An 11,395-nucleotide genomic window follows, 5' to 3' on the forward strand; every position below is an offset into this window, starting at 1 on the left:
CAACCGATTACTAGTAATCCTGGTCAGTACTTACCCTCCCAACCACTTTTTCATCATGTCTAACGATGACCAAGCCAACCACAAAACTAATCCTCCAAGTCTCAACCTATCTCAAGTATGCCAATCCCAATCGGAGATGGTCATCCCTCTTTAAGCCGACTACAAAATCAAGAATGAACCTCACTACTTCAACTAGTGAAAGACGACTCCTGTCGACCAGATACCCTGTCCCTAGTTCATATCTACCATCCATGTGTCACTCAAATTCATTACTTAATCATGAGATGGCGACATCCATAACTGTTTCCAAACTCAACCAATGCTAACAAACCTAACGATGGTTAGGTTTAAACGGTTATTGAACCTAAAGATAATTGTGGTTGAGTAAACCTTTTTTATTAGGTTAGTTGTTATGAGATCAACCACCTTAGCTTCGACGGTGATCAGTCCACCAATGGCCCATAAGTCCACATCAACAAAGAAAGAGACCCATTTCCTAATAGGAGAGTTCACCGACCATGATATAAGAAGGGCTCAACAAAAATCAAGGTAAGCAACTTAGAACACTCAGAGCTCATGTGGATTTCCCTTCTTTTCTACAAGTATACTGACTCCCCGAAGACAACCTTCGGGCCAGTTTTCTTATCTATGACTTGCAGGTGATGACCAAGTGAAAATCTACACTAACAACACAAATCAAAGAAACCAAACATGTACGAGGCTGCCAAGACGATAACAAGTAGGGGTGTCAATCCCAAGCCCACACCAATTAGACCGACCAGGCCTAACCGTTTAAAGACCGGCTCAGCTTGCACCATTTACAAACAGGTAGTACACAGTGCAAGGGGTAAGCCCGATAGCACCTGATCAGCCCGGCCGGTTTACAAGCCCGACTAGGCCCGAGACGTTAAGCCAATCATTTGTATGTATATTTTGATTTTTTTTTTATAGAATAGAGTATAAATTGATATTTCTTGATCAATTATTGAATAAAATTAATTGTAATATCTTTTCTAAGTTGTTAATAATTTAATAAAATATATTAAAGTATCTTAAATCTAAGACCATTAAAGACCTATTCAAGATTGTATTGTTGCATTATCCCCTTTAACGCCCGATTATAACCCAATTAAGAAAAGGCTAATTGAATCCTAAAACCTGACTGAGCCCAACACAAGATCGACCGAGACCCACTCATTTTTTAAATGGGTAGATCATGGTCCAAAGATATAAGCCCACCAGGATTAACTAGACCCGACTTAGACCAAACCAGCCTGATGAATTGACACCCCTAGTAACAAGTGGCCAATATGTGTTGCCACAGTATTGGAAGGAATTAATCAGCTGGATCGGCCCATAAGACCTGGTCCATGTGACACCATTCTGGCCGACCAGAATCAGTAACGACCTAATTGATTCCGATTTTAATATCCCTGTACAGAGCCCAAGGGACCAGAACTTTTGATCCCAGCGACAGAAAAACGCTTCTCCAGCGCATGAAAATTCTTTCCACCTGACTAAAGACTACATTTTCTCATTGAAGTTGTGCTATGCAATAACTACATTGGTTATTCTCTCTTCCCATGTCAATTTTCAACCTGATCAGAATTTAGTCACATGGCAAAATGGACCAAGACTACAATGGGAATGCATAAATTCTCTAGATATCCAAGTCTCAAATGGCAGAGATCAAACCAATTCGCTTAATATCCAACAATCAGATTTGTCACATCACTCTTTCACTTGGCAGATCAGACCATGCTCACAAACTCATTGTTACCATGGATGATTACAACCATATTCTCTTCTATTAAAATGCAACAAGTATGACAATTTTCATTGTTATCGGCACTTCCAAGTTTCAGAACTCAGATCACAGGTGATGCATGCCTGGAATCAGTTCCCAAAGTCAAAATAGTAACCGGCTCTCATGCTTACTAGTATATATGCAATGCATGTCCCCAAGACATTTTATTGTAACACTAGTAGTGCTAGTGCTTTAACAGAAATAAATCTGTGAGAACTAGAAAACCATTCTTCAACCAGTGTTCTGCATGCCTGCAGCAATACCCTTCATGGTCAAGATGAGGGTGTCCTCCAGGCCGGGAGCATACTCGCTTGTCGGGTTCAGCTTCACCAGCTCCGCAGCTGGCTTGCTTGATTCTGTGATCTCCTTTGACAGGTGTGGTCTCACCTTACAAAGATAGTTGGGATCCCGGATCCGCTTCAGTGTGTACGCTTGGCAGACATTTAGGGTCGTAATATATGAATCACGAAGACAGAGTCGCTGCTTCAAGTATGGATCCCCTTCGAGAAGATCCTTGTGTCCAGCAATCTACAGAAATAGGGGAAACAGGTCAGTTACCAATAATTCCTAATCCAGCACAAGGTTAAGTGGAAGAGGATGACTGAATCTTATTTCACCTGGAGGAGTAGTTGCTTGGTTTCTTCATAATTGGTTCTCAAGCGCTCTCCGAAGGACCACAGATCCTCTGACACTAGGAGTTTGTCATACAAAGCAGCGATGCCTGGGTCTCCCTTGGCAAAAACCATTTCAATCAAGTTGATTGTGACTCTGAAGAAAGGCCACTCATTGTACATCTCCTGAAGCATATGGAGATTCCTGATGTCCTTCTGAATGACGTGCTTGAAAGCTCCACCAAACCCAAGCCACACTGGAAGATGAAATCTTGTCTGGGTCCATGCAAAGATCCATGGGATTGCACGGAGTGATTCAATGCCCCCACTAGGTTTCCTTTTTGATGGACGGCTACCAATGTTCATCCGGCCATATTCTGTTTCTGGTGTAGCCTGCAATAAAAAATATAAAAAGAATTCTTTCATAGACACCAAGAGATCCATCAATGCCAAAGAGCAACAAGATGCAAGGCACAGAGTGAAATACATACAAGGCGGAAGTATTCTACAAATCGGGGCTCCTGGAATACAATTGAACGATATTCCTCTGTAGCCACAACAGCCATCTCGTCCATGAGAGCACGCCATTCTGGCTTTGGTGAGACAGGGGGATGCATTCCATGCTCAAGTGTTGCAGCTGTGAAACGCTGAAGGGTTCTAAAACACAGGTGCTGTTCACCAAAAGACTGTTCAATTACTTCACCTTGCACTGTCACTCGAAGTGACCCATGAATAGTTTCTGGTGGTTGTGACAAAATGGCAAGATGAGTTGGACCACCTCCTCTTCCAACAGTCCCACCTCGGCCATGGAACATTGTTAGCTTCACCCCATATTGCTTAGCAACCTTTATAAGCTCCTCTTGAGCCTTGTACAGTTGCCAAGCTGCGGAGAGACGTCCAGCATCCTTCCCAGAATCTGAGTATCCAATCATGACTTCTTGCTTCCCATTAATCCTGTTCCTATACCAATCTATTGAGAATAGACGAGCCACAGCAGCAGGAGCAGCCTCAAGATCTGCAAGCTTCTCAAACAATGGGACAACCCTCAATGGTTGCTTGACATGACATTCACGCTGTAGGAGCTCAACAGCAAGCACATCTGATGGTGCTGTTGCCATTGAGATAATGTATGCCCCGAAATTGTCTGAAGGAAGTTCTGCTAAAACATGGAAGGTGTCCAACACATCTGCGATTTCTTCAGTTTTTGGAAGATCTGGCCCAAACAAAGGGCGCTTGCCATTGAGTTCAGATAGCAACCATTCCTGGCGCTGTTCTTCAGACCACTCCCGGTAGGACCCAATTCCCAGATGCTTTGTGATGGCATCTATGACATCAGTATGCCTGTCTGACTCTTGCCTAATATCAAGCCTAACAAGTGACAGCCCAAATGTAGAAACTTGACGCAAGAAATCCAGAAGGCTTCCATCAGCAATTGGCCGATCACCACAAGTGCAGAGTGATCTGTAACAGAGCTCAAGAGGCTCTAAGAACTGCAGAAATATGATAAGCTAATCAGCACTAAATCTATCCAAAACGAGAGCAAGCAGCAAAAAACAAGCCCCAAACAACTGTATATATATATACAGGCTACTGAGGGTTCTGGCAACAGCAGCAGATCCTCTGTTCTCATAATCTTTGGGACACACAACACCCGGTGGGGAGGGGGGGGGGGGGGGGGGAGGGAGAGAGAGATTGCTTTTTCTTTTAATAAGCGAAAAACATTTCTTTCTGGATGAGAAACAAAAATTGGAAGAAAATATTTGTTCCAATGTTCCAGGAACAAGTGTTTTTCTAAAGAGAAATTACCATTCTATATAAAATGACAGATTCCAGGCACATCTTCCTGTAACTTTACAAGAAAAACATGGGTATACTAGACAGCAGGAGAATATGAGCAAAGAAGGCTACAACAAGATTTTTCCATATATATATATATATATATATAGGGAATTTCTTATTGACAACCCCCTAAGTTGTCAAGAGGGAATTTCTTATTGACACCCCCCAAGTTGTCAAAAAAATTGTAATCATACATTTTTGCCCTTTTAGTATAACACTTTCTTCTCAAATGAGGGGAAATACTGTCCTTTCACACGAAAAAAATGCATTAAATGCTACATTAATATGACTTTCAATTTTTGAAAGCCTTTTATACCCTTGTATTAAGCACTACATTAAATAAATTTTGGGAATAAGACAAGAGGCAATTAAAAGAAGGTGTCAAGTTCTAAACACACCTATGAAAGTGTCATTTAGACTCTATCATACATAAATATATATATATATATATATGTGTGTGTGTGTGTGTGTGTGGTGTAACATTCTCTATCTATTCAACAAAAACTGTTGAAGTTAGAAGATGGATGGTAAGGACCTGTTCAACATTAGTGTAAGCTGCTTCCTCAGGAATGTCTGAGATTCCACTGGATAATAACTGACGAGACCGCTCACGTGTATGATACAACTTATCCCTCACATCCCCAAGAATAACACGATAGGGCTCACTAGGAGGAATCTGTTTCCAAAACTCTGCATCCAAAAATAAAAGTCATTAAATCCCTGCAAAACAATTACACCTCTGTTGAATGGCATTCTTAGAAGGAGAAAGGAGAACAAGCAAATTTCCATACGCTGTCTAGTTAGAAGTATGAGAAAATAAAGGGAAGTGAAATTTAACTTGCATAAGAATATGGAAGCTTTTTTAAATTATGGTTGTGTAACAAACTTAAAATATTACCAACTATGGTGGTAAGTAACCATTGTGACAGGTTCCTCTGCACTATTATATTTTTATACTCAAATCCAAGTAAATTTGTTGAACAGTGAAGTAAAGTGGGCGAGCCTATCGCCCAACAGTTAAGTTGCACTATTGCAACATGTCGGTCACAGGTTCAAAACTTGGAAACAGCCTCTCTAGTGAAGCAGGGGTAAGGTTGCGTAAATTGGCCCTTCTCAGACCTTGCAATAGCAGGAGCCTCATGCACTGGGCTGCTTTTAGTGAAGTAAAATTTAACTACTATGTTTAGTAAGATTTTGAGTTCATTTCACAATCATTGTTGGCAATGATTAGAACAGTTTCCATTTCATTTTTTCTTTTAATTTCAATTCCCTTCCACTCGCTATACTTCCAACAAGACGGAACCAAAGTGCTTCCTTGAACAGAAGCATAGATCCAAAAGGGGGACAAAGGTTAAAAATGCATTAAGTTGGCTAGGTGATTTTAGGTAATTCTAATATTCTATGGTTTTAGCATGCTGGATGGAAAACACAGCTTACAAAATCATTACCAGGTTTGTATAATTCATTTCTCCATCTCCCAAAATAAGTATTGGTTTGAAATCGAATGAAAACACACAGAAAGAATGGAATGCAGATATTTCATCAGATGTATTGCGACTAGCTTAAAAACTTTAAGCAGAATTTGGTAATTTAGCTTTTCATTTTCCAAGTTTTAAGTGCTTTGCTCAAAACCAAAAGAAAACAAATAAAACAGATAGAACCATGCTATTAAATACCTATATAGTGCTTTGCATCTTTTCTTGAGGACCTGTGTAGTTCATCTGCACGTACACGAAGCTCATCACTGCAACGCCACATAGACATCTGAAAGCAGAAAGAATAAAGAACATTAGTGTAATAACAATGAAAAATACATAACGAATTCACCAAATAAAGAAATTATGAACCACCTCAAAAAGTAAAAATATCAAAAGATATTCAAGGTGGAATGGATCTTTCAATTACCTCAAACATAAGATCCTCAATCTGGGAAAAGTACAAGTTAGCTGCCATCATTCTGGCCAACAAGCATACATCCCTCGTAACCTCAGGAGTTACCCTTGGGTTCCCTATATTCCATGTAAAAAGATGTCACTAAAAGCATTATAAGTTTGGATAAGCACAACTTTTAACCATGGAAAAAGAAAATCCCCAAAATTTACTCTAATTAACCGAATCCCTCCATCTTTAAATTTCATCCGGACCCAATTTCATATCTCAATTGATAAAAATATTATGTTGCAACAACAACTAGTTTTTCTATTTTCAGATTCAGTTAGAAGTATACCACTTTCCATTTCTATGCTATAAATTTTGGAAGTATGTTTTATCAGTAAGAGGGCTGCCACTTCTGCAATGCTTGCTAAACATATCTGTCGTGATGCAGCTTACCTGGGAGCCAAATTTGGCACACAAGTAGGACCTACTGCATCATTTATGTGTCACTAACACTAGGCAAAATCAAGCACTAAATATCCATAGAAAAGCATTATTTTTTTATGAAGGGTTGGATGTAGACAAGTGCAATACATGGAGGTCAATACGATTGTGATGGCCACAAAGTTGACATGAATACCCTATTCAAGCAACAATTTGGGGGTTTGGGATGGGGAATAAGGTAAAATGCCCATCCCACAGTTTAGATTGCAAAGTGTGTTCCCCACATTTGGTTGAATCAAGCCGACCAGCCAGCCAAGACAACCATCCAAATAGCCTTCTGGAAACCTTCCAAATTAATTTGGTCAATGAATTAAATCTTTGGTTGAATATCTTCTTCAAATCCCAAGTTAATGCAAGCACCTTTGAGTCAATACTCCAGAACTTGGACCATATCCTGAATTTAATGGATCAAAAAGATTCACATTGGTTGTGATACATTTTAAACAAGATGCTAAGAAGAGCTATCAAAAACCTCGATGAATCTTTGCTTCAGCAATGAAAAATTAGTAAGAACATGTATTGAGATAAAGAGCAAATAAATTTGTGCAGAAGAAATTAATATTCAACTAATTAGAGCCTTAAAGTTTCATAAGCCAAGAAATTTTATTTGAGGTCTGAAATCTCATGAACAAGTCCCACATTCAGGTCATCTGAAAATTGAAGGTGAAGTCATGTGGCTTACTTTAAGAGTCACTTGACTGGCTGACTTTACGAGTCACTTGACTCTCTTTAAGCGGCTTAAGTAGGTTTGCAAAAATTAGAAGAAATTTGCCAAAACTGCCCCTGTTCTCCGGCAACTAAAAGAGTCACATGACTTAAGATTTAATGATTTAATGATTCATCATTTAAATACCTATCAAAAGATTCAAACCCCAAGGAGTCCATACTAGAATTTAAATCCTTTTATAGATGATTGGATTTCAATTGCAGAATACGAATCCAAGATTGAAGTTTTTTAACTGCAGAGACCAGTTCAACAGAAAAAAAAAAAGGTGAACAGGGTCATCATAGAAATTCATGAGGAAAAGATCATACCATCACGATCCCCACCCATCCAAGAAGAGAACCTAATGAGCGGGGCATTATAAGGAACACGTTCATTGATCCCTATGTTCTTCAATGCTGTGTCAACACGACGGAGGAATTTTGGGACACCCTTCCAGATTGTCTCATGAAAGTAACTCATTCCTGCCCTCATCTCATCTTGAGGAGTTGGAGGAGTCCTCCGGATTTCATCTGTACGAAATGCAGCTTGAATCTGCACACAGAAAAATATATGAAAACATAACAACAATGGTGCTTCTAATTTAAGAAATAATTCACTCTAGTAATGAATTTCAACCAAATCAGAAATTATCATATTAGAAGATACATGGTGGAAGGATGGACACTGGAAAAGAAAGCAAAAGTTAGCGAAAAAAGAGAAGAGGCAGTGGCCATAAAAGGAAAAGAAAACAGTACTTTGGGTCTGGGTAACCATTAATGACGAGTCATGGTCAAGCATAGCTTTAGGGACGAGTGCTCATATATCACATGGAAAATGAGTTATAAATCCACAATTGAGAATCTCTTTTAGAAAGGCGATACTTAGCACAAAAACCTAAGAGAATTTGAAGGATAACAATACAAGCATTACAAAGTACTATAAAGATCCACATGGAGAAGAGTGATATGTGCACAAATTGCAAGGACCAATATTTTGATGCATCAACAAATGAACTAGATGAAGGTGCACCATCATATTTTGATGCATATCATATATGATATCATACATTGCAATTGCACATATCAATCGACAATTATTTCTATCACGGTGCACCAACAAAGATATTAATGTCCCAAGAGCAACTTATATATTGCTTATTGCTTTATACGGTTAGTTAGTTTCCTATCATCATATTGTAATATGTGGCATTAAATCATCATGAAAAAAGAGTTCGCCTCCAAATGTTCCTTTACTTCCTCAAAAGTAAAATTCATGAATTAAACATAAGGATAAAGGAAATTGAGATGTTAAAATAGGATCTTCAAGTTGATAACATTTTCACTAATTTAAGAGTGGGAATGGAAGCAATGGTATAATATTTTAAGGAAATTAAAGTAAAGACACTGGAATAGAGAATTAATATTTCACCTCTCTCTGTAGAGCTTCGTCAAGCTCTAGTTTATCATCGGGAGTTATGTCTTTGGCATATAACTGTGCCAAACAATTCCGTACCCTGTACCAAAAGAAAGAAATAATGAAAATTACAAAAAGGAGGAAAATAGGTATCATTAGATTTAGAGAATTCCCTGGACCAGAGGATTTCACATAATGACAACATCACCATTCATTAAATAATCTACTAATGAGCTTCTGCATTTTTCTTTCTTTCTCTTCATTTTTTAAGGTTAGGAAAGAAATTTTACTAAACAGAATGCAAGACCTTCCATGCTTCTGGAGCAAAGATCTACGAACTGATTGAGTAGGATGTGCAGTAAAGACCAGATCCACAGTCTGATTCTTCAAAGCATCAAAAACTTCTTGTGGAGACTTCTTTAACTGACCCACAAGTTTCTTGAATGTTTCTTCAATGTCTGATTCAGTTGGTGCCGAGTTTTCATCAGCAAAATCCCCCTTTTTAAGCTTGATCCTTCTCCTGTAAGCAATCTGAACCTCCTCAGCCAAGTTGGCCAAGTTAAGCATGTGGGAGAAAGATTTAGCAACAACAATAGAGTCCCCCACATCTAAACTTGTCAACACATTTCCAAGCTCCTCCAGTTTCTTAGGTTCATGCTTCCCTTCATACTCAGCAGAAAGCTCATAACAATCTTGAACCTAAACAACAAATAACAAGAAATGAATGATTTTCCTATATGAAAAATCAAAATCAAAGTAGATTTCCTGAATTTACACATTAGTGTCTTCTTAATTTACACATACAGTGCCCCAAAGACAAATCAAATCGGAGGGAGTTTTGAACTAAAAACCACTTAATCGGAGCAATTCTCCGATTAATCACTCCCCTGTTAATTGAGAAGGACAGCAACCCACATGAGAGAATCACAGATAAAGAAAACGGGTTTTCAAACAGAATTTAGAAAACGGTTAATACCCACGAACAAGAGAAAACAAGCATTAGAAAATAACGAAAACATCGCAAAACTTGACCATTGATAGATATGGGTTCTGTTCTCCAATAATTTCATCTATTTTAGCTCTTCCCCATAATTGATTTTAATCCAAAGATAAAAATGAATAAAAAAAAATGGATTACGAAAGCAATCGATGAAGGAGGACATCATTTGCATACCGTTTCCCTGAGATCTTCCCCATGCAAGTCTTGCAGGATATCCAGAAACCGATCCAATAGCAGGGCATCATACTCGACCAACTTGTCATCCTCAGAAACCTTTGCAGGAACCAAAAGCCTCAGCTGAGCATCGATCGACGCTAACTTCTCTAAGTTTCGAGCCATCTCTTCTTCACTTTCTCCTTCACTCCTTCTCTATAAATATATATATATATAAGCAAAATTGAGAACTCCTCCTCGTCGTCCTTCACGAGAAGGAGCTACGAAGGTGCACGGGATGCTCGTCCCCTTTCAACCCCTAAAGAGAAAAAATAACAAAAAATCACGGCTTAAATCAGCCACCATTACCCACTTGAATTTCGGACCACAATAAGTAAAAAGTACACAAGAAAAAAAAAAAAAAAAAGACCCAAATTGAATCTTTGGTTCAAGGGCTAAGCAACTAGATCAAGTGGAAATGCAGCTCAATATAAAATTATAATTAAAAAATAATAATAATAATCTACTTTAATTCGTAAAAGGCTACAAAAAAAAGTGAAATTCAGAGATGAAGCCTCTGAGACTGAGGAGAAGAAAAAATATAAGACAAGTGCAGTAGAGATTCAGAGTTAAATGGGTATATGATTCCATCAAAAAGATAAAAGAAAAGGGTATATGTACCTGTTGATCTCCCCTCGAAAGAGAAGAAAAGGACGAATAAAGGATCAAAATCAGAAAAGGCTAGTATGATCCAGAGTCCAGACTCTGTGTTGTGTCCCTATTTATAAACAACTGAGATATATAGATAGAGAAAATAGTCAGTAACTTTTTTTTTTTTTTCTAAAGTCTTTTGAGTTTTGAGTACGTCCTGCCATCACTCTCCAGCCTCAGCTCAGCACCTTCTTACTTATTCTACGGTGGGCTCTAACTGTAATTATTGTCTGTTTTCTAATCGAATATGCTTAACAAGATACTTACAGTAAAACCAAAGAGCAAAAGGTACCTATCCGTGAACATAGCTCCTCCACCCAAGGATGCAAATTAACAGTTGAAATTCGAGTTTGAATTTGCATTCTAATTCGTTTAGAGGCATTCATATCTGGTTAAAGGTGATTCGGATTAAAATTCAAATTATCTAATCAAATTAAATTATCAATTAATAATTATAAGGGTTATTGAAGTTTAAACAGATTCTAGAGAATGAGGAATAGAGTTAAAACAACTTTAAAAGATGGATTAAGAACAAATTATATTCATTGGGGAGAGGAAGGTTCAGATTACACAAGTCAAAGAGTAAACAGATAGTTGAAAATCCAAATTTGATTCAGATCTGTATTAGTTTTAGGGTATCCGATTCGAATTCAATCCATATCCGATCTGTTTACTCCACTACCTGCGCCTATACACAGGCAGTGCGAGATGACTAGCTCATCTCTTATGAAAAATAAAAAATTTTTACCTCAGTTGACCCATTGCATTGAATAACA

The 11,395-nt window shown here is 38.2% G+C and overlaps 1 protein-coding gene across 1 annotated transcript; it reads right to left on the bottom strand.

The window, feature by feature from the left end:
- Nucleotides 1–1,786: 1,786 nt before the first annotated feature.
- On the bottom strand, nucleotides 1,787–10,747 carry LOC122064831 (phosphoenolpyruvate carboxylase 2). Its single transcript, XM_042628614.1, has 11 exons — nucleotides 10,590–10,747; nucleotides 9,930–10,227; nucleotides 9,063–9,454; nucleotides 8,771–8,855; nucleotides 7,672–7,894; nucleotides 6,163–6,266; nucleotides 5,934–6,021; nucleotides 4,793–4,947; nucleotides 2,910–3,908; nucleotides 2,425–2,811; nucleotides 1,787–2,335 (listed from the first exon to the last, which is right to left on the bottom strand). Exons 2-11 carry the CDS (start codon nucleotides 10,092–10,094, stop codon nucleotides 2,039–2,041), a joined length of 2,895 nt encoding a protein of 964 aa, XP_042484548.1. The 5' UTR covers nucleotides 10,095–10,227; nucleotides 10,590–10,747; the 3' UTR covers nucleotides 1,787–2,038.
- Nucleotides 10,748–11,395: the final 648 nt, after the last annotated feature.

This window comes from Macadamia integrifolia, unplaced genomic scaffold (genome assembly GCF_013358625.1).
Source record: "Macadamia integrifolia cultivar HAES 741 unplaced genomic scaffold, SCU_Mint_v3 scaffold1787, whole genome shotgun sequence".
NCBI lineage: Eukaryota > Viridiplantae > Streptophyta > Magnoliopsida > Proteales > Proteaceae > Macadamia > Macadamia integrifolia.

Coding starts and splice junctions, on each gene's coding strand:
- LOC122064831 (XM_042628614.1), bottom strand. CDS start 10,094: ATGGCTCGAAACTTAGAGAAGTTAGCGTCGATCGATGCTCAGCTGAGG. Junction 7,895..8,770: donor ACGAAGCTCTACAGAGAGAG/GTGAAATATTAA, acceptor TTCTGTGTGCAG/ATTCAAGCTGCATTTCGTAC. Junction 4,948..5,933: donor AGATGCAAAGCACTATATAG/GTATTTAATAGC, acceptor TTTTGGATGCAG/AGTTTTGGAAACAGATTCCT.